The sequence below is a fragment of the Manduca sexta genome, chromosome 12 (assembly GCF_014839805.1).
Source record: "Manduca sexta isolate Smith_Timp_Sample1 chromosome 12, JHU_Msex_v1.0, whole genome shotgun sequence".
Taxonomy (NCBI): domain Eukaryota; kingdom Metazoa; phylum Arthropoda; class Insecta; order Lepidoptera; family Sphingidae; genus Manduca; species Manduca sexta.
The window spans coordinates 13125534-13148085 of NC_051126.1; the positions used below are offsets into that span (position 1 = coordinate 13125534).

General features: G+C 32.5%; 5 protein-coding genes across 5 annotated transcripts; 4 read left to right on the top strand and 1 right to left on the bottom strand.

Annotated features, from left to right (window-relative positions):
• The first annotated feature begins 322 nt into the window (after positions 1 to 322).
• Positions 323 to 5591, top strand: LOC115451707 (DNA polymerase subunit gamma-2, mitochondrial). The gene is made up of 7 exons (XM_030180087.1): positions 323 to 654; positions 934 to 1493; positions 2021 to 2155; positions 3842 to 3992; positions 4066 to 4178; positions 4394 to 4498; positions 5518 to 5591. The coding sequence occupies exons 2-7, from the start codon at positions 1095 to 1097 to the stop codon at positions 5575 to 5577; spliced, it is 963 nt and encodes a 320-aa protein (XP_030035947.1). The 5' UTR covers positions 323 to 654; positions 934 to 1094; the 3' UTR covers positions 5578 to 5591.
• A 25-nt stretch (positions 5592 to 5616) lies between these two features.
• LOC115451718 (ER lumen protein-retaining receptor) lies at positions 5617 to 10851 on the bottom strand. Its single transcript, XM_030180097.2, has 5 exons — positions 10646 to 10851; positions 10296 to 10555; positions 9613 to 9759; positions 8138 to 8243; positions 5617 to 7680 (listed from the first exon to the last, which is right to left on the bottom strand). Exons 1-5 carry the CDS (start codon positions 10734 to 10736, stop codon positions 7646 to 7648), a joined length of 639 nt encoding a protein of 212 aa, XP_030035957.1. The 5' UTR covers positions 10737 to 10851; the 3' UTR covers positions 5617 to 7645.
• Positions 10852 to 11078: 227 nt separating this feature from the next.
• LOC115452374 (protein SDA1 homolog) lies at positions 11079 to 13473 on the top strand. The gene has a single exon (XM_030180891.2). The coding sequence runs from the start codon at positions 11237 to 11239 to the stop codon at positions 13412 to 13414; it is 2178 nt and encodes a 725-aa protein (XP_030036751.1). The 5' UTR covers positions 11079 to 11236; the 3' UTR covers positions 13415 to 13473.
• Positions 13474 to 13790: 317 nt separating this feature from the next.
• LOC115452383 (ragulator complex protein LAMTOR2 homolog) lies at positions 13791 to 14993 on the top strand. The gene is made up of 2 exons (XM_030180901.2): positions 13791 to 13994; positions 14064 to 14993. The coding sequence occupies exons 1-2, from the start codon at positions 13927 to 13929 to the stop codon at positions 14371 to 14373; spliced, it is 378 nt and encodes a 125-aa protein (XP_030036761.1). The 5' UTR covers positions 13791 to 13926; the 3' UTR covers positions 14374 to 14993.
• An 897-nt stretch (positions 14994 to 15890) lies between these two features.
• LOC115452366 (WD repeat domain phosphoinositide-interacting protein 3) lies at positions 15891 to 22399 on the top strand. Its single transcript, XM_030180879.2, has 6 exons — positions 15891 to 16067; positions 16155 to 16436; positions 16656 to 16807; positions 17128 to 17331; positions 18619 to 18856; positions 19451 to 22399. Exons 1-6 carry the CDS (start codon positions 16001 to 16003, stop codon positions 19552 to 19554), a joined length of 1047 nt encoding a protein of 348 aa, XP_030036739.1. The 5' UTR covers positions 15891 to 16000; the 3' UTR covers positions 19555 to 22399.
• The last annotated feature ends 153 nt before the right edge of the window (positions 22400 to 22552 follow it).

Below are 22552 nucleotides of genomic sequence, written 5' to 3' on the forward strand. Positions count from 1 at the left end.
CGTTTTCTTTTTAGTAAATCGATATAAATATAGTTTGGTATTAAAAAAAAACTTTATTACCTAATAACAAATAAATAGCTTCTGGGAAAATATCACTTTTGAGGTTAGGTTATTGTTGACATCTTTATTTTTTTTTAGTATTGCCAAAGTTCGAACGTCAAACGAACTAACTATGAAATAGTTGAGAATGTCATCTCTAAATAAACGACTTCACATTCCAGCTTACAAGAATCCGATATTGGCATTGCTAGCATAAAGTATTACAAAATATATATTTTTTTAATCTGTGGTACATGTCAACCTAAGTTTTAGGTTATTTGTATTCCCTCTTGTTTTGAAATCTTTGTTATTATATAAAATTTCAATTATGAAATACAGATTCCTGCTTACCACATTTAATAAAACCAGAAATTTATCTATTAAAAGCTTCTCCACAAAAGTACCACTACAACCTGTGGTGACTTTAGAAAAAGAAAAAGAAACTAAAGTAAAAATAGATAGAAATACTTTAGCTCTTTTAGAAAGACTTTCTTTGGTGAAATACGACACACCCGAGGGTGTGAAAGTGTTGGAAGATTCTATAGCATTCGCCGACCGGATTCTACACATAAATACTGATGGTGTGGAACCTTTGTACTCTGTATTAGAAGACGAGTTAGTATCAGTGTTATGATATATTTTGATAACCCTTCTGTAGTTCGAAAACAGTGGATATTAAAGATAACTTTATATTTATCAGACTAGTTTTGAGAATACAATGTTTGTGTGCAATATAAATTAATTATAATATTAAGCATCAAATTTCAATAAAACAGCAATGAGGTCCAAAATTTGTTAGTTAACAAACCGCACATTGTAACAATGAATTGATCAGTCTGTAACATTCTCAAAAATTTTCTTAAAAAAATCTTACATACGATTTCTTTTTCACAGAAATCTAAGTCTCAGATCAGACAAGATCACACAAGGAAACTGTCAGAAAGACATATTAAAGAACGCATCTGTGACGGAAGATGATTATTTTGTTGCACCTCTAGGAAATATACCCTTATTTGAATTAGAAATTGAGGAAGATAATTCAAAAGCAAAACAAAATGAAAACTAATCTCCGTACCATATTAAACATTAAAAACTATTTTGTCATACTGAAATCAGCAGAAAATTGCATAAACTTCACATTAGGTGAACCAAGTAGAATATTATTAAGCAATATCTATACAAACTGGTTGAAATTCTTATATACAAAAACTCATAAGCATATACCTGTATATATAAATAAGTTATATAAAAATGTTAATAACAAAGTGATACCATATGGTTATATAGATGGTAGTATACCTAGATATGACAAGGAAAGGGAATGGGTGCACAAACTCAGTGACTTCGGGCCAGAGAACAGATCACAACTGCAGGTGACAGTTGTGATACCTCGGGACGATGTGATGCAACACTTTATGCAGTGGCAGAGATACCGAAAATATTGGTGGAGTTCAGTTAGTACATCATTAACGATTTTCACTAGTTGTGTAAAATGTCAAATTTGCAATAATTATGATAGTTTAAGTCTCATACAAATCCCATTAGAAAGATTACCTAATTCATATATCGGTGGCTCCTAAGTAAAGTATTGTAGCTGGAAAAATAGTGATATTCACTTTTTAGCATTATATTATTAAGGTACTATTTACTACCAAACCATTTTTTTTAAAAGTTAATAAACCAAAAAAACTTCATCAAAAATTATTTGCTTACTTTTTTTAATGCGTTTGGTAGTAAATAATGAAATAGTAAAAAAGTGAATATCGCAATTTTTTCGGATACTTCAGTTTACTTAGAAGCCATCAATATCTATGTTCGATTATCTGGTCTCCATTACTTATCCAGATTCACAAAATCATCTAATGTTGCATTTTTACATTCATTATTAATACATTTAAAAAGTAATAGACACTACCGAGCTGTATTGAAAATTCATTTTTCTACATAGTCAGAGTCTCTACACTACAACACACTGTTTCAGATAAGCACAACACCAAGCCTGTTCAGTTTGAACGACATGAAGCATGAGGACAACTTAGAGTCCAATGTGAACGTCATGGCCAACTTCCCGAGTGGACCGCGACCCGTCGAAACTATTACAGTCAAGGGTGAAGAGGTATGCAATGATTGATTGAATTTATTTATTTTAAATGTGTGAAGTCAATGCATTAGGCCCGTGTTGTGAACAATGGGCCTTGCACCCTCATTAGGAGGCCTGTGTTGTGAGTGAACGGATTTGCATCTTCATTAGGAAGGGCTTAACAGTGGAAAACATTAAAAATAAGATTTAAATAAAACTATTTCGCGGATTTTGTCGCGGTTTTTGTATTATTTTTATAGGAAAATATAATACTTAATAAAAAAAAACGCAAAATAGTTTTATTGTCTAACATTCGCGTAAACATAAGAAATCATTAGCATTTTAAAATTTTTAATTTAATCAGCTACTTTTGTTGCTGACTGTACCTAAATTGCATTGGGAACAATAGCATTCATATCTAAAACAGATGTTATCAACGTGTTACTTCACATATCTTTTAATATGTTAAACAGTTCTAAATGACCCCAGATATTGCAACTTTAATGGAAATATTGACTCAAGTGTTTTAAACAAGACAATCACTACATAGCATAAAATAAAGTCGCTTTCTCTGTCCCTATGTGTGCTTAAATCTTTAAAACTACGCAACGGATTTTGATGCGGTTCTTTTTAATAGATAGAGTGATTCAAGAGGAAGGTTTATATGTATAATAATAACATCCATTAAATAGTCAGCATTGTACTCGTGCGAAGCCGGGGCGGGTCGCTAGTAATATAATAAAATATCACTAATGCCCATAAAGGCGCTCGATCATATTTACAAAATCAACGTTCTACCTATGCTATTAAAAAGAAATGAAACCATCTTCATTCAAACATTTTAAAAATTAAATATTTAACGACCAAAACTAACAATCTAAATTCTAAATTCTCACCAAAGCCCACAAAGTACGGATATTACCTAAATCTATTTTTAGTTATTCGCGTATAGGACGCTTGGGTTTCGAGCAATGCTTTGTTAACATACGTTCGACCCAGATAGAAATTAACTTCTCATTAAACCAATTTAGACTTTATCGTCAGATTGCTCCAGTATTTCGAAGCTTTATTTGCCTATTTCAATAACAATAAAGCAAGTCGGATGTAAACCTTTAAAACTGCTTGATACATTTTGATGTTTTTATACAAAATTAAGGCAAACCTTGAAAATGGTGTATGTAATTTAGTGGTTTCTAGCAGATCTACGAGTTGTATTATAGACATAAGTATAATAAAATCAGACTTTATTGTTGCTTACTGATATGCATGTAGATCTAGGTCAGATAACATTTTTAAATGGGACATTAAACGAAATACTTTTTATAGGACATGGTTCCTGAAACACAAACTTGTCATAATGATTTATGTTTACGCGAATGTTAGACATTGAAATAAAACAATTTCTCGGATTTTATCGAAAATTATAAAAACCGCGATAAAACCCGAAAATAGATTTATTTCAATATTAGCCTTCTACGACCTTTATTAATAACCTATCCCAATTCTTATCTTCGATATAATCATGGGAATAGTCATTTGTAAGTTCCTATGTCAAAAAACTAAATTCTTATTGGTTCATTTTCGCAATGGATTGAAAAAAAGGATTGAGATCGTTTATTGAAGTTATTCGCTCGTCCAGGAAATCGAATTTGATCCTTAGCCCAAACACACTAGACTTATAATAAACTGCTACCTATCTTATTATTCACGTATTACACACAGAGTACAAGCAGTTTAACATGTTCGATGTCGTTGGAAAGCGCTCTATTCGTGTTGCTGCTCGATGGAATGAACAATCGCTCCAAGGAGGGGTATCTGAGACTGCACAGGAAAATGGCGCCCTACAAAATATCCTTTGCAATTGATCCAAAAGGTACATTTTACATAGGAATTTCTTCATAGCACATGACCTCAGATAGATGAATGAAATTATTATAAACTTCCAGATGAAGAACACAAGAAGACCTTATTAGAGTTGGTTTCTTTGCTATACCACAAACTGGAAACTAAAAGTATTCCGGCGTGGCAGCCCGATTTCTCCCTTCCTCTGGCGGACCAGGTTCGCAACTTACTGTTTATCATCATGACATCAACCATATATCCATCACGTATTTAGATTTTTTATTATAAATATATCGATAATTTTTCATAATTATTTAACAATAATAATTCATAGTCAACATCAGTACCTTCTTTGCTCTGTTAAATAATATTTATTATAAAAAGCTGTTTAAAATTATTCCTCAAAATCCTCATATAAAATTTACATTTCAGATCAAAGAGAGCTTACAGATGGGCGTCACATACACGGCAGTGTTAAACGGCACCACTCTCAATGACGGAATATTTCATTTACTGAACAGCAGTACTATGTTAAAGGTATCATTTCAAGAAATCATTGTTTTTGAGTCGAAAAATATATAACATTTTATTTTGATTATACACAAAATTAAGGTCAATAGGTCCTATTCTGTTTGTCTTTCGACTAAGTAATTGCAGTCTAATTCGCCCTTATAGACGGAATAGCCCCCTTGACCTTAAATTTCGTCGTATTAAATTTTAAAGGCCGAAATATCCATGCATATTAATTATTTTTACGTTTTTCTTTCAACTGCGAGAACTAATCACTAACTAGACGTGAATTTAAATTCTTTTACTTGTCAATACTTGTTTAGTTACCCAGATTAAAGGTGAAACAAAATGTATGAAAAATGGACCTTAAGCTATAACCTTAAACTTAATTTTTTAAATTTGAAATGCCGAAATATTATTTACATTACTGCACTTTTAGATGATCAGTTCGAAGTCACGGAGCGACGAGAAAACATTTGATAACAATTGAATGTTAAAACTCAGCTCTATTCACCTGATATTCTTGCAATAAAACGAGCGTAGTCGCCAGATAATTTTTGTTATACCAAAATCATCCACATGAGAATAGGCATAAGATTGAAAATTGATAATTATAATCGTCTTACTCTACGCGGTCAATTCGCCTGTCAACTGTCCAAATAAAAACAACCCATGACCGTAAAATCTATTGACATAAAAATTTGAACAATGAATCACACCTCTTATGTATGCAATGTCATAAAGGTGATAATTGTATAAATATTTGTTCAAATTCATTTAACCAGGCAAACTTTAACCTTCGCTTATATGCAAGAATGGTATCGTAGTCGTATATTTACCGATTTGATAATGTAACAACCGTGTAGAAATAGCGTATAACATGGATAATGAGTTATGCGTAAAAAAAACAGTAAAATTTATAATGAAAACATTTACTCTTAGAACCTACTTAATGTATTTTATATAAGTTATAACTCTTTATAGTAATCTCATCCTTTTTAATTAGCTTTATTAGGTAAATTCATTAAAATATATTTATCTTTCAGGAACAAGTCCACGTCGCAGATTTCCATTCGTACGCCGCCCTGCTATTTGGAGATAAATAAACGAATCCACCAAACAACTTGTTTAAATCAAAAACCCAATTAATTCAAGTAATTTATTAAGAAATTCTTATAATCAAGACTCAAGACATTACATTCTTAACACTAACGTGTGAAAACGAACGTTTGATCTTGTACCAATAATGTTCCGGTAAGTGCTGCCACTCCGGCCATCAGCTCCGTACCCACATTAGTTCACTCACGATTGCTATAAACATCCTCAGAATTTACGCACAATTAATCATTTTAATTAACAATTTAGAACAGCCGATACACGGGGAACACACGAAAATAGATACAAGATAAACACAATTCATTGAATGGCATAAAATTAATACAATGGCTATGTTTAAACAAATACAATACGAACCTAAAGGAATATATTAGTGATATTTATGTCAATGTGTGGGTAAAGAATGTTAAATCAAATATACCGTACAGTTGAGAAGCACGCTCACAGCTCACAACGTGGCCACAGCCCGCTGCGCCATCCACAGTAGTTCAGTATAAAATATATAATACTAATTTTGGTTTCACTCCACAATTAATATAACTATTGATAACATGTATCCAAGTGCATTTTCATGTACAAATTACGTAAATATATAACTGTTATACCGTTTCGCCTATTATAAGTTAATAAAGACGCTTAAAAAAGAATACAGGGTGTTTCAAATGTCAACAGGTGGTTCATTAAATTAAATTGCACTGAACATATTGTCAAATAACTACACGCACTAGTCGCATACACGATATAACGCGCAACCAGTTTTGTAAACTATTGTCAAATTGAAAACTACACCCAGCAATTGCCTGGCAACTGATGAGCGGCTGTAGGCAGTCCTTTGAGTGCGACTTTAATGGGCATGATATAAAGTATATTTTTGTTAATCCATTTTGACAGTCTGGACAATACATTAGTTAAATAACACCAACTCGCCGGTGGAATAAAGTTATAGGATCGAAAACTGGTGGAATCAGTTGTCTATAAATATTAGTGCTGTCATACAATATTCCCACCAAAAACAAGAAAGAAAAAACTAAGTCAATCATCTACATTCTACACTATCAATGGGAGACAAAATAGCTATTCCAAAACCATGTGACGCTCAAACATCATGTTCCTATTAAAATATGTTTAATATTAGGTACTATATTCCGATAATAAAATAATCGCCTATAACAGAGAGATCTCAGAGACTCGAAATTTTATTTTAAAAATTGGGTATCATCGTTAATGACACCTCCTATTTTAGTATCGAAGAAGGGGCTTGGGGCAACATTATTATAATTAATTAACAATATAACCAGGGTTAAAAAAACGTTATAATATTACCAACTAATTAAATAGGTCATGAGGAAGTTCTTGTGGAAGTATACCTTTTTATGTAGAGCGATAAACTTCACAGGAATGACATTCATTTAATGGGTCCTATTTTTAATTTTAAAGTAGAATAAACGAAATTAGTTTGATTTTGTTTATTAAATTTGACAGGTGTTCAGTGAAAGAGTAATTTAGAGTGTTACATTTTGAAAATGACCTAAAATGCATGTACTACAGGTTGAACTTTACCTTGTCACAATACATCTCACGACAAAGTAACGTTCAACGAATGATCTACATTACAGAACCCGTTATCAATGAAAAATGCAAACACGTTAAGTCATACTATGGCGCTTAGCTGCCTCGGATAGCCTCTTGAGATTTAAATTATTTCTAAAAATGTACATAACATTCAATTACACGACAGCCAATGACAGCTTCCGGAACGCAGTGGGACAAATGTTTTTAGTATTTGCAGACTTTTGTTCTGGTTTGTCAAGATGAAGTGTCTCAGAATTTCAAATGTGATTATTGTTGAATACAAAACTGGTTGTTTTGGTTGGTGTATTCACGTTTGAGATGCGCGTGCGACTGCGTGCGTGTAGTTATCGATCTGTACACATGACTGCATGTTCACTACAGTGGTACAGTTTGTATAACTAGATCTTAGGTAATTATTGGCTTACACCAAAATATCTTCACATATGTTCGTCAGATGGCGTGCTCGCGATCCAACCTGCCAGCAACTTAGGCTGGGAGCTGCAATTTCTTCCCTTTAAGAACTGAAACAAAACGAAAACATTTATATTTGCAATTACACAATGGGAATATGAACATAAAATGGTCAATAATTTTTATTGGATCAAAACAGTTTGTATTGATGGAAGTAATTACTTTATTTTTTATAGTATGAATGGCCATGATGTTAAATCATTATAGTAAATGAGATTTCGTCATGCTCATTAAGCAGTTAGCAACAAGAACATTTATTGCAATTATGATTTTTTTCTGATAACATTTATGTCATTATAAATTATTTTGTCAAATATTTGGGTCTGTACGAATTTGGGTACTCCAAGTAATTCACGATATAGTATCTTTGTAGTCAGCTTTAATTGAATTAATTGAATTGATAAGGGTGAAATGTATAAATTATAAAAAAAAATATGTGTAAGGTATTCCTGCCAACATTGACATTCATTAGGGGCTGATTGTACACATAAAGTTCAGTATACATACCTTTAGTAATGTAGAGGTAGAAGAAATCACAGTATAACACCGTCTGCACGACGCCCGCCACAATAGCGATCAGCTCGTAATGAGACTCCACCACATAGCGGTATACCTGGAAATCAAATGTTTACCTCAATTATTTGCTTAAAACATTTAGCTTTTTCTTTATTCTTGTCAAGAATGCGATTTTAATTATAATTAACGTAAAATTTCGCAATCTTATATCGTTTTTACAATAATATCCGCCCACCTAATCCAATCTAAAACAATACTATGTGAATGTGTTTTTTGGGTTTCAGTTCAGGAAATTTTATGAAAAGTCCAAGTACTCTACCGCTAATGGCCATTTTCAATAAAAAATTCCAATAGTATTCTTCAATCAGATTTCGATAATAAACCAATCAAAATAAGTCATCAAAGTAAGCATGTCAAAAAACATTTATTCTCAACAATCCGTATTTGCGACTGAGCAATTTAACTGTTGGAATCATTTATAAAAACAGTGGTTAATCAATATGATGGCAACAAACAATGTACAGCTCTAACTATCCCCATAGCAACTCAAAACACTTTTTACAAGGACACACAACATAATGTTAAGTGATGAGTACAACTAAATGTAATTTAGTTCTATGTAAGATTAACGTAACATGCTAGTGCTCAATTATTTATCAACACTTATCAGTTTTACTGTAAATGTACAAGTTGCTATTATATTACATTCCTGTTTTAAAATATACCTAAAAGTGTATACTATGAATGAGGTATGGTATTATGAAAATTGTTAAAGAACTGATTTATTCTTTGTTATTTTTTTAAATATATGTATATTTAGCTACAAAATTACCTGTATATATCCTCACAAATAAAATTTGTTATTATAATTAGTATTGTGTATTTCAGGAACTCAAAGACTTTCAGTCCCATCACACAGAGATCCAACGCAAATTTTTTTATTAAAACAATACTTTAAAAAATCCATAGATTCATAAGTGAGATTCAAAGATCTCATAACTTAATATTCGAAATGAAAACACTTGTTAAAACATAATATTATTTTCTATAATATCAACAACTTAATATATATGATTTATTTCTGTTACTAATTATTTTATCTGATATTAAACACAATCTGTTTTTAAAAAATCTTATCAAGTATTTTGATGTCTGAAAATCCCCATGTTTATGTGTCTTGTATCTATATCAGATATTATACATATCTAAATTTAATTTGTACGAAAGTCTGACCAATTACTTTTAAAATTTGGATGATAATGCTTTGCCGATTTCTGGACACACTATAGTTTTATTAACTCTAATGTTTTCCAAACTACGGGCAATAATAACCTGTAGCAAGTTGTAGAAATTAATGATAATATCTGCCTCTTTATTTTACTCTATTTCACATTGTAAATAAACAATATTTGAAACACAATTTGTTACATAAAAAGCTAATAACCACAATCAATTGCAAAACTTACCCAGTTCAAGAGATACAGAGCTCTGTAAGATCCAAGCGCAAACAAGTAATGAGACGTAATGCTCTCTGCTTCTCCAGTTTTAGACACCAAGAACAGCTGCGGCAAGATGGCAACCGACTCCAAATAAATTGAGAATGTCCACAAAATCTGAAATATAATTCAATTGTTTATAGTAACTTACATACACTACATGCTTGCTATAAAATATACTAAGGAACTTGTTTTCTGTTAAAAATATTTTGTGATGTTGTTCTGTTTGATATCATTACTTCAAATTCTTAACATATCATTGAATCCGCATAAATCATAGAGAAGCAAGACTACAATGAAGTGTCTGTTCATGGTGATGTGTTCCAAACACCATGTATTATCTACCATAGACACATACAAATTAAATAAACAACCTTACACTAAACAAATGACATCAATATAGTTTAATAATTGTTTTTGTAACTAAAAGTTGAAATGAATGACTATGGATGTGTATTAATAAATTAAACTGGAACAAAAAACTGACAAGGTGTGAAGGGTCACAGATGTCAATGTAGATCAGATATGTAACTAACATATGTGTTTCATACAATATTTATACTTATGTAGCAAAATATTACTTTTGGAATATATTGTCAATCAAGGTCAAAAGCCATTGTGATAGGTAAAAAGGCGCGTTTAGTGAGTCTCACCTCCATGACAGTAAACTCATGGTTGATCAGAAAGGCCAGCACCAAGCAGGGCACCAACAGGAACTCGATCCTGAACGTGTCGTGGTTGTGGTCGTACGTCGCTTTGAATCGCACGTACATCAGGTAAACAGTAGCATACGATGCTACGATGAATACCAACTTCATGACAGTGTTGTACGCCGATATGAACGTCGTCAACAAATCCAAGTACCGTGCCGTGTACACTATCGAGAAAAGAATCTGAGATTTTCCCGAAATGCCTGAAAAATACAAACCGATGCTTTACTCGTGTTATTACACTGACGAGGACTAACATGCCGGCACAAATCACTATAACACGACAACCTTACCTGCACATGATCGCGTCTTCCAAATCTTCAATAACAATATTATTATAGCTAAAAGGTGAGACAAATCACCAAGCAAACGGAATATATTCATTTTTACGCTATTTTATTTTAACACTTATCTAGTAACGCCGCGTATATCATTCAAGCAAAAATGACGTGGCTGATTGACATCACGTATTTGTGGTATTTGACATTTTTTTTTTTTCGGTTAAATTGGAGGCAAAGACCATTACACAATTTAATTTAAGATGACATTCCCATTAGTAAAAAAAAAATGGTTTGTCTCTCCAAATGAATCACTAAATAAAGATCACATAAATCATAATATAACTTTTGTTCATTATTTATCCAAATTATAGCTAAGTACATATTTCATTTATATAGTCACCCTGAGGTTATGTTGGAAATCCCAAATTAGGTAGTCGAAACGAAATCATAAGGTAATCGTCAAATTATGTCAAAACATTTTTTTAGGTTATAAACGTGACTATTTCAAGAAAGTATTCAGATATTGCAATGTTATGTAAAATTTGATACACTACTTGTATTCAAATCCATAACTAATATTTGTGTATAGTGAAAGCTTCCAAAATGGTGCGACAAAACAACCAGTTACCCAACAACTTAACACAGTTACAAAATTTAATAAAACGAGATCCAGAGTCGTACAAAGAAGAGTTTCAACAGCAGTTGGCACATTTTGAGACAACTTTAGAGATTTTTAACTTAAATCCGACGCAGTATAACAAGAAATTGGATGAACAGGCAATGTTCCTGGCACAAGTGGCGCAGTGCTATCTCAACGAAATGAAACAGTTCCCGCAGAAAATCGTAGATATTTTGAAGACACATAACACTACTCTCCATAATGAAATGCGATTAGCTTTGTGCAAATGTCTTATATTATTGAGAAACAAAAATTTTGTCACTCCCTTTGATTTAATGGAATTATTTTTCTCGCTTCTGAAATGCCAGGATAAGTTTTTGAGGGAGTTTTTAAAGACTCACATAATCACAGACATTAAAAATATGAATATGAAGCACAAAGACATGAAACTGAATTCTACATTACAAAATTTCATATTCTCTATGCTTCAAGACTCTAATGCCAAAGCTGCAAAGTTATCTGTTGATATTCTGGTAGAACTGTACCACAAGAACATTTGGAATGATCATAAAACAGTGAACATTATTGCTGATATTGGATGTTTCTCCAAAATCACTAAGGTTATGGTTGCATCATTAAAATTCTTCTTGGGAAGGGATGAAGAACAAGAAAAAAAGGATTCAGACAGTGAAGACGAAATTGATCCCAAAGACACAATGATATCTAACAAGTTTAATAAGAAGACAAGAAAAAGAGAAAAAATGGTGGATAAAGTTAAGAAAATTGCCAAGAAAATGAAAAAGAAGAAGCAAAAAGCCCCAATCTTCAACTTCTCTGCTTTACATTTAATAAACAATCCTCAAGGATTTGCAGAGAAACTATTTAAACAGCTAGAGGCTTCAAATGAAAGGTTTGAAGTGAAGCTTATGATGTTAGATGTGACATCCAGGTTAATTGGTCTGCACAATCTGTTCTTATTTAATTACTATCCATTTATTGCAAGACTGCTTTTACCACATCAAAGAGAAGTTACAAGAATACTCCAATTTGCTGCCCAAGCATCTCATGAACTAGTCCCACCTGAAGTTATAGAACCAGTCATGAAGGCTATTGCAAATAACTTTATAACAGAAAGAAATTCCACTGATGTCATGGCAGTTGGTCTAAATGCAGTCAGAGAAATTTGTGCAAGATGCCCTCTTGCTATCAATGAAGATTTGCTCAGAGACTTGGTGCAGTATAAAAACTATAAAGAAAAGTCAGTAATGATGGCTGCTAGGTCACTTATACAACTATACAGACAATCAATGCCTGAACTTTTGCACAAGAAAGACAGAGGTAGGCCTACTGAAGCATCACTTGAGTTGAAAACAAAGAAATATGGTGAACTTGAAATTAACGACTACATACCAGGCTCTGAAGTGTTGTTACAAAAGGAGGAAATTACTGACAAAAAGGATAAAAATGATAAGAAGAAAAAGAAAAAAGATGATTCTGACAGTGAAGAATGGGTTGATGTTGCATCATCTGATTCAGAAATAGAAATAACTTCAGACAGTGATACCAGTGATGACGAGGAAGTTGAAGAAGAGGAAGAAGAAGAAACTGAGGGTAAAGATGGAGAAAACAATGAAGAAGAATCACAAAATGGTGACAAACCCAATGAGTCGCAAACTCCAAAAGAGGGAGATAGGAAAATATTAAAAGCTAAACGCAAACTTGATAAAGAAGAAAAGGTAAAGAATGCGCGTGAAATTGCTATGGAGAAAATATTTACTGATGAAGATTTTAAAAGAATACAATCTGCTCAAATAAAGAAAAACATAAGTGGTGTTAAACGAAAATCTAATGTTGTAGAAGAAGAACCAGAAGAGACAGGAGAACTTGTACAACTTTCAGCTATTGAAAACATTTATAAGAAAAAGAAGCATGACAAGAGTGCTAGACTAGAGACTGTTATGAAAGGCAGAGAAGAGAGAGATAAATTTGGGTATAAAGACCGAAGGAAGAACATACATTGTTCAAAAACAAATAGGGAAAAAAGGAAGACTAAAAACTATCAAATGGTGAAACACAAGGCTAAAGGAAAAATTAAGAGATCATTTAAGGATAAGCAGATTGCTTTCAGAAACTATTTAATTAAGCAAAAGAAAATGCGATAACTTTTCATACACATGTTTGCTCTGCATAATTTGCATGTAAATATACAATTCCAAATTATTGTTATTGTTTGAAATTATACTCTAATCTTTTAATCAAAACCTCTCTTATAATATATTAGAAATTTACAAGTAAATATCTACTTTTAGATACTACTTTTTTACTCTAGTCATAAGGTTCGAGCAATATTTGTGTATTTACCCTGCCCTGAAAATACTTGCTGGTTTTCAATTTTTGACCGATTACACAAATTAAACCGATTTAAGTATTTCCATAGGCGGAAGATACTATTAAGTTTCCGGCTGAAGGATATGTATCCGTGGCTATGAATAAATAAAAAAAATGATAGATTCGAGTCTGGCTCTGTCAATTGCCAAATAAAATGGCAGTTGACAATCTGGTTGACAACTGACAAAGTGACAGCGAATTGCGATTTGTAAAATACAAAACATTACTCGGAGACTTTCATAAATCTAAGCCATTTATTTAAATTAATAAGAGCTCCCGTTACATAATGTTGAAGCCCAAAGCCCTAACTCAAGTTTTGAGTCAAGCGAACACCGGCGGAGTGGAAAATACACTGTAATAACATAAATTATACTTCATAATAGTTATTACAAAGGAAGTTTACTACAATCCTCTTATTTTTAGGTTACTGAATCACCAAGGGGCTCTTTTAGCTTATTCTGGATATAATGACAAGGACGCCCGAGTCACGGCGGCTATCGCAAGCAACGTGTGGTCCGCGTACGAAAAACATGGCAGAAATGTCTTCAAGGATGACAAACTTAACTTAATATTAGTTGATTGTATGAACGGTAAAATAGCTGTTACACAAGTAGCCAATTTACTTCTGTGTTTATATGCTAAAGAAAATGTGGGATTTGGTATATTGAAGGAGAAAATAAATGCAATATCTCAATACCTCGAGGGGCCTTTGAAACAAGTGGCTAGTTCGTAAGATAGCTTCGACTTTGGCTTATTTTTATGAATGTTATTATAGTAAGAATGTAAAATGATTGAATATACCTTTAAAATATGCAATAAAAAAATATAAGTGAATAACTTTTACATGAGTGTAAATAAGACCATTTCACTGTCTCTAAGCAGCATGCTTTATAATACTGTATGCTATAGTTATTTGAATTGTATGAAGGTTGTCTTGTAAAACAGTTTAATGTGTTTATGGCTAAACATATTTAAACACAATATTTCAGTTAATGTGTTGAGCATGTAACGAATTTTTGTTATGTATCGCAGGCTGAATCTTCAGCACCATTGATTAGTATTTTGTCTATTTCAATGTTTACCTTCAAGTTTCTTAATTGCTAAAGCTATTGTCATTTTGGTAGCTTCTACCCTCAAGCAATAAGTATTAAGGATTAAACTTTAGACAAATAAATATTAATAAAAAAACGAAGTTATACATAAATAATAGGTATTAAAATTTATATATTTCATTTATATGTAAGAAATAAAAATTGTAAATGCTGATACAATGTTCAATTTAATTAATTTCATATTACATCATATATGATTTAAATATATTGCGTTAGCCTAGCCTAGTTCCAGAAACATAAATAATTATTAATAACTTATCTATACACTTTTTCGACATTAAATAATTCGTTTTTATATTTAATAAGTATATATGTCTACATGATATATATGGTAATAGAGTAGTATAAGTGAAAAAAAATCTAAATTATACATAATTTATATGCAGTAGTATTTGTTTACATTTCTATTAGAAAAAATACTTAAATGTGTATAAACCATCATATTATTTTGTACTTTCATTAAAATATTTATAAATATATTTAGTATTTTTATTCCAAAATGTTATAAGGTATGGGTTTAAATGTGAAAATAAGTTACTATAATGATTTTCAATTGATTAATTCCTATGTAAGTACTTTTATCTATCGAGTAGGCATTGGCTTACGTTCAACCATTATAAAGCCGAATACACATTTGCCTCGAATTTCGCCACCCAACGTCAGTTGTTGGCAATAGCCAATGCAGTCAAACAGAACTGGGTCCTTGGAAAATACTGTTATATGCTCACCAATTTTCAAATACCTGCACTATGATAAATAAAATTCTAGATCACAAATGGCATGTATTACCTGTATATATTTATGCTGCTAGTAGTAAAATTCAAACCATTTATTAGCGCTTGTTTATTCTGCCGTTGTTTATATGATAAGTTCCGGGATACGTAGCTTATCATACACTGAGAAATTAAACGAGAAAAATCTAGAATGTATAACTCGCGAGAAATTCATCTTGTGTAACAACGGCTTTATTGACAGATGATTCCAACTTATCAAGTATAGTTTGCCTGCAACAAAATATTATAATGTAAAATCAATGTTTATTTTTAATATATTTATGTAAAATTCGTAATAAGATATATAAATAAAGAATAATAAGATTCGTATTTAAATTATTCTACAAGCGATTTTTTTTAAATGGCATCCCTTTTAATTGTTGTCAACCAGTGGTCGAGTATTTGTCAAATTGCCGCAAAAGTTTTGTCTGTAAATTTTGTTGTTTAGCTATTGATAAAGTATCGTATTCCCGAGATGAATTTGTCAGATGATAATACGTTCGGTAACGGGCTTTTGTACGTCGGTTTTAACCAGGATCAAGGTGAATAAAGTAGTCAAAATAGTTTACCAATTATTTGTTTTTCGTCACGAATCAATTCTTTAGATACCTTTTTGTTTTGCGATATAGGTTGCTTCGCTTGCGGGACGGAGAATGGATTTCGTGTTTTCAACAGTGACCCTCTTAAAGAGAAAGAGCGCCAAAATTTTGCGGAGGGAGGTCTGTCTTACGTAGAGATGTTGTTTAGGTGTAACTACATGGCGCTCGTAGGGGGTGGAAAAACCCCCGTGTACCCCCCCAACAGAGTGATAATATGGGACGACTTGAAGAAGGATTCGGCGATATCGCTAGACTTCAACAGTCCAGTAAAAGCGGTTAAACTGAGACGCGATCGTATTGTTGTTGTTTTAGGTGAGCCAATGAATATTCATAATAGGTTTTTTAAAGACTTGTTTTGTATTTTTTATTTAGTATATACTTAGAAACAAGTTCCTAGCTGTACAATTTCTCATATATTCTATATGGTTTTTTAGAATAACATTGTTATAAAATGCAATGCTCTTGAGTGTGTTAAGGAAAATTTGTTAGTTTAAGGTAATGTCCTTTGTTTATTAAGTCTTTTGTTTTTAGAGAACTTAATAAAAGTGTACACATTCACCGCCCAGCCGCAGCTGCTGCATGTGTTTGAGACATGCCAAAACTCTCGGGGCTTATGTGTTGTGTGCCCAAACAGCAATAATGCATTACTGGCATATCCCAGCCGCAAAACAGGACATGTGCAAGTAAGAACATATTTATTCTCATTATATTTACACTCTTTCATATATTATTATCATACTTTTGTTATTATGGGTATAAAATTAAAAAAAAAACATCTTCTAATTAACCCATTTGCATATAATTTGGCAACTGATTACAAATAAATAAAACAAAACATTTTGGTTCTCATTGTATTTATTAAACAATATTTAACATATTATCTATATTACAACATTATTTGTTTACAACAATTTAGATAACATATTGATGCATGAAAATAAATATTAATCTGATAATTTGTGATATGAACTTTTACTTAGTAAAATTGTGTGTATTTGGATAGCTTGTAGAGCTAAGCAGTCATGCAGGACCCAGCTCAGCTCCGGAAGGTCACCTCATCACGGCACATGAGGCACCGCTCAGCTGCCTTGCCCTTAATGTGGGGGGCACAAGGTTGGCAACAGCATCCACAAAAGGCACCCTCATCAGGGTCTTTGACACAGTGACAGGACAGAAGCTGGCAGAACTAAGGCGAGGTGCCCATCAGGTAATATAACTATTATCATTATAAATTATAGTCTAAGGACTGAGCATTATCTGAACACAGTGCAACTAAGCATGCTAAATATAGGTGGCCGCCAAGAATGTTTATCTCATTTCAGATTATATTTTTATTATAGTACAACTATTTACCACCAAGTCTAATGACTGGTGTATAATGTAAAAACTTTGAATATAACATACCAATTATAAAATCTGCATACTAATATAAATAAGAATATAACTAATTTTGTGTATTCATTATACACTTCATAATACCATAAATGAGTACTAAAGTCAGTAAAACTGAAATGAACCATGCTGACTGAACCACACAAAATAAGTATAAAAGTATTTAAACTATTCCATTGTAACGTTTTTGTGCATTGCATGTCTAATGTTTATAAAAGTGGGTATTTTTTCCTACACCTTTCACTATTTCTGACTTTCACGAATGTTGAATGGAGTTTAAATTCGGTAAAAGTTATACTGTTACATAATATCTGGATAATTAGTTTTGTATGGAAATTAATCTGAACATTGTGCTTGTGTACATTGATAATTAAGAATAATCTGTATACTGTTTCACATATTAAATGGCGCAAAAAGTGATTGCGCAATTTTGTTACTATGCTAATAGTCAAATAATTATTATAATTAATAAAAAAATATAATTGCATAATAAGTAGTACCACTACAGCTGAGTTAGCTTCTGAATTTGGTTTTCAGATAGGATACCTTTTATCAATTCAAGAATCCTTTTAGATTCCATATGAATGTCTTGATGTATGATAATCACAAATGGTAATGTGAATTTACATTCTATAAATAACTGATTGAATGTAGCTGGTTCAGGAAAGATGTGATTCCTTGTATACCACCGCCTATAAACCCCCAAGCTATGCGGAGCTTAAAAAAGTGGGATGAGGGTAAGAAATAGTTGAAGATTGTTTGTGTCCTGGTAATCACAATGGCGACATGCGAACGTGGTTCAAACGAAGCGATTAATGAATATGCTTGTGGCGAGCTCGCGACGATTACAGGACATGCGGACGTCGTGCAGTAAATGTCCAATAAAAAGGTAGATTTAAAGCACGCGTTGCGCATACGCATCAAGCATCTTGATCAATCGACTTAGGGCACACATGTATGATACTCGCTAGATTGATAGATGAAGAGTATTAGCAAATTATTCATATTAAATCTGCCTTCTAGACGTTATTTTGCATCAATGAAAGAAATAAAATAAATAAGAAATATGCAATATTATATGTAAATTTTCGGTTATCAACAGGCGACAATATACTGCATAAACTTCAACCACTCGAGCACGAACCTGTGCGTGACGTCAGACCATGGCACGGTGCACGTCTTCAGTCTGGAGGACGACAAGCTGAACAAGCAGTCCACGCTAGCCACAGTCAACTTCCTGCCCAAATACTTCTCCAGCAATTGGAGTTTTTGCAAGTTCACAATACCCAACGGTCCGCCGTGTATCTGCGCTTTTGGTGTTGATAAGAGTTCTATTATAGGTAAGTTTTGAAGTTGTTATTTTAAGGTAAACAAGCAAGTCACTAGTTGGGTAGAAATGGCTGATAATATACGAAGGCAACTAGCATCTTGGACCAGTATATTGAATTATTACTAACTGTATGGTATGATCATATAACATTGAACTGTTTTGTAAACGTACCACTGTGTGTATCACTCTGAATCATTAGATGGTAAAGCCCCATATCTTCTATTTCCACCTAACTAACAGTACGTAACTTTGTACTTACATAGATAAATTACACATAACTATTAGAAATGTACTTGTAATTTAAAAATACTAACAAAAAAAAGATGCTTCGGTTACGTACATACTGCATGCGCAGGACGGCAGCGCTCTGAGGTCCTGGGTTCGAATTTAGGATCGGCCAAAGTGGTATTTGGGTTTTTCTGCTAGGCTCGCCGTAACTCATCATGGGACGGAACACACATGGCTAAAAGTGGATGCTCTGTCTCCTTTAGGCATAAATGCGTGATGTGTGTTAATAATAATAAATTTATTTAAAATTATCTTTGTAATATTATTTGTTATTAATATTATTTGTTTCTTAATATTATTTGTTATTATCTTTCAGTTATATGTGCTGACGGGTCATATTATAAATACAAGTTCAACGAAAAAGGAGAGTGCACCAGGGACGTATACGCTCAGTTCCTGGAGACGTCAGAGGACAGATAAACGCACGGCGACCCTCCACAGGCAACGGAGTGTATGTATTGTGCATATGATGTGGCCCCCATGTTCATAATTTTATATTTTTACATTATAAAGTCGGTGTCAACTGTTTAATAATTGTATTTTAGCTGGCAAACAACTGAGCAAGCTCCTGCTTGATAGTTGTTGACCGTAAGAGTAGCTATACGCACGTCAAACCCCACACCATGTGTAGTGTGTTCAAGTGGTTTGCTGGCTATTATGCTGTAGGAGACATATAGATATTTTATTCTTTATGAATTGACTCTCAACTATTCTACTTGAGAAACGTATCCGTGTCAGGTGTTGGTATTTACGCATCAAAGGTAACATGAACCGTGTTCAATTGACACCGTAATGTCACACCTTGTTGATTACGTCACAGTACTTCGGCGAATTCTTGGCGTTAATGTTTGAATTTTTTTTACTTGCGAATATTCACTTACATAAAATATAACGAACTATAATATTAATTTATACATTACGCAATTGATTATTTTCTATAGCCGTGTAATTATGATCTTGATAAATATTGAATTAATTTGCCAGGTATTGTGAAGTAAGTTTAAATAAATTGTTTAGGGTTGTTCATACGGCACTAATTTAGTCTGACGGTAAGACGTGTGTAGACATATTGATTGGGTGCTAGTGGACATGTCCAATGTAATGGACATTCACATCGGTACGCTCACTGTAAGTTTGTGTGATCGTTTTGGACTTGTCGGTCTACAGATCGACTGACGGTCAGCGCTGACGGAATAGATGCCGATGAGACTTATTGAAATTCAACATTATGTTCTTTTATATAAGATTGGCTTTAGTATAACAAATAAGGGGGCTCGAAAATAGTTAATTCCTTTAGTTTTAATTCCAGTCGTGTATTAAAAAGACATAAGGTTTAGTCTTAATTGTTATTGGAATCAATGTTGCGCCGTGGCGTCCGTCGGCGCTGACGCTAAATTAAAATTTATTACGATGTTATAAACTTTTGTTACTATGTACGGAATGTCAGAGTATATTAAAAGACCATATCAAAAGGACGACTATAAGTAAAATAATATTGATTTATATATGAAACAATATAAGAATGAACATAATTTTAATGAGAGGCTATGTTTCCTTGTTGGATGTAAATATTTTCATTATTATTTCGTGGATAAGAATCTATTCAAAGATAACTTCCGAACGTAATTTTTATTGAATATTGTGAATCTTTTGACTGTAAAATATTATTGCTTGAACCTTTATAGAAAGCCTTTGTATCAGCTTCTTAAATGTTCGTTTTATGTATTTTATCGAAGTAGCTTGGTCAATGTTGAAAATATAAAATATATTATTTTCTCTATTAGTTATTGTAAATTATGTTAAATACTTTACGTACGTACAGCCACGTTTTAAACTGTATATTGAGCAATTTACAAAAAAATAAAATGCCGAAATTTAGGGTAAATCATACTAAATATAGAATGATAAAAGAATGCATGTATTAGTATGTACTTAAAAAATACAGAAATATTAATTGCCCCATTAATTTAAAATATTTTTTTACTTTTCTTATGACACTCTCACAGGTTTGGTGCCTAAAAAAAGTAATTTTGATATATTACGAAGTGAAAAAGTTTTTATAAATATGCCAAAGTAATAACACCATTTCATATTTTTGATCTCATGAAATCTAATTTGTTTGTGATTTGGCTGTATCTGTTTTATGTTTATGGTTCAGTAATTTATTCATAATAAAATGCGAAAGATAACTTATATTTTAGTCCTATTTGATTCTCCACATGAGACAAGTAACCCCAGAGATCGTAGCCATAATGCCTTTCTACAAATGTTAACGCAAAAAGAAAATATATGTATGGGAATGACATATCTAAACGATAAGTTTGCCTTTAGGCTATGTAATTTCTATACATAACGTTAGCGATAACGATTGTAGACAGGAATCTTGGCTACAGCCGCAGATATCCATAGGACAGAATGGCCGGTCCACGTAAACCGCCTTGAAGTTAGTCACGAGCTGTGTTGGAATTATTTATTGACTAACTTGACTAGAGAGTGACGATGTATAAAGGGTGAAGTGCCTAACTTCAGTCGGCCACCTTAGACCGTTCATACAGTTATATTGTACTTTGTCGGCTTTATGATTACATCGGATAATTATGTTGTAGTCGGCGCTTTTTGGTCTATGTTTTAATTTTGATTGCGGCGCAAAATAATTGACCAGAACGACTGTTTGTTTGTTGTTGTCGAGTGGATATTTGCCATTTAATCGTGGTTAGCGCTGCATATACGGACGCACGTGTCGGGAGCCCTAAAGGGTAGGGAGGAGGGGTATCCGGTAACACCTAGTGAATAGACTAATAATATACTCTAGCTATCGAATGGAAGAGTGTGAGATAAAGCAAATGTGTGGCCAATAATCTGTTTCTTGTATTCGGATTGACATTTAAAGAAAAGAGACAGAAATAATTGGCGAATTACGTTACATATGCTTTTATACAGGGTGGTAACTTTTGTTAGGAATTTGCTTTGTCGATTCTTTGTACGTGTGCCGCAGTCAGCGTTAAAATACTTGATGGCTTATGAAATTTATTGAGATTTTGATACGGAGTGCAACTAGTAACGAACGCCAGTTGTTCCGAGCTTTGTCGACGCGTCCGCTACTCTCGTTTATAAATGAAACGTGTAATATAATTTTGTTAGTGATCTGTTTTATAATCAGTTTATTGACGATGAATTTTAATGTTAATTACTTTTTTTTATTTGTTAACCATATCGTCCTTATTGTAATCAATTTCTTTTTTCAATAAAGTATGTATATTTTTTATATGTGTTGTATCATTTTCTGGATTTTAGCAATTGTAAGGGTTAAAAATCGATGGCTCCTAAATAAACTATCGTATCTAAAAAAAATATATATTAACTTTTCAACGTTTCGTTATCTATGTTTACTACCAAAACCATTAAAAAAAAACTTCGT

What these genes read in the sequence shown, in the direction of transcription:
- LOC115451707 (XM_030180087.1), top strand. Translation starts at nt 1,095, where the DNA reads ATGAAAACTAATCTCCGTACCATATTAAACATTAAAAACTATTTTGTC. An exon ending in GAAAATATTGGTGGAGTTCA is followed by an intron (nt 1,494 to 2,020) that starts GTTAGTACATCA and finishes ACACTGTTTCAG; the next exon opens with ATAAGCACAACACCAAGCCT. An exon ending in ACAGCAGTACTATGTTAAAG is followed by an intron (nt 4,499 to 5,517) that starts GTATCATTTCAA and finishes TTTATCTTTCAG; the next exon opens with GAACAAGTCCACGTCGCAGA.
- LOC115451718 (XM_030180097.2), bottom strand. Translation starts at nt 10,736, where the DNA reads ATGAATATATTCCGTTTGCTTGGTGATTTGTCTCACCTTTTAGCTATA. An exon ending in GAAGACGCGATCATGTGCAG is followed by an intron (nt 10,556 to 10,645) that starts GTAAGGTTGTCG and finishes TGTATTTTTCAG; the next exon opens with GCATTTCGGGAAAATCTCAG. An exon ending in ATGAGTTTACTGTCATGGAG is followed by an intron (nt 9,760 to 10,295) that starts GTGAGACTCACT and finishes ATTATATTTCAG; the next exon opens with ATTTTGTGGACATTCTCAAT.
- LOC115452374 (XM_030180891.2), top strand. Translation starts at nt 11,237, where the DNA reads ATGGTGCGACAAAACAACCAGTTACCCAACAACTTAACACAGTTACAA.
- LOC115452383 (XM_030180901.2), top strand. Translation starts at nt 13,927, where the DNA reads ATGTTGAAGCCCAAAGCCCTAACTCAAGTTTTGAGTCAAGCGAACACC. An exon ending in GGCGGAGTGGAAAATACACT is followed by an intron (nt 13,995 to 14,063) that starts GTAATAACATAA and finishes TCTTATTTTTAG; the next exon opens with GTTACTGAATCACCAAGGGG.
- LOC115452366 (XM_030180879.2), top strand. Translation starts at nt 16,001, where the DNA reads ATGAATTTGTCAGATGATAATACGTTCGGTAACGGGCTTTTGTACGTC. An exon ending in CGGTTTTAACCAGGATCAAG is followed by an intron (nt 16,068 to 16,154) that starts GTGAATAAAGTA and finishes TTTGCGATATAG; the next exon opens with GTTGCTTCGCTTGCGGGACG. An exon ending in TCGTATTGTTGTTGTTTTAG is followed by an intron (nt 16,437 to 16,655) that starts GTGAGCCAATGA and finishes TTTTGTTTTTAG; the next exon opens with AGAACTTAATAAAAGTGTAC.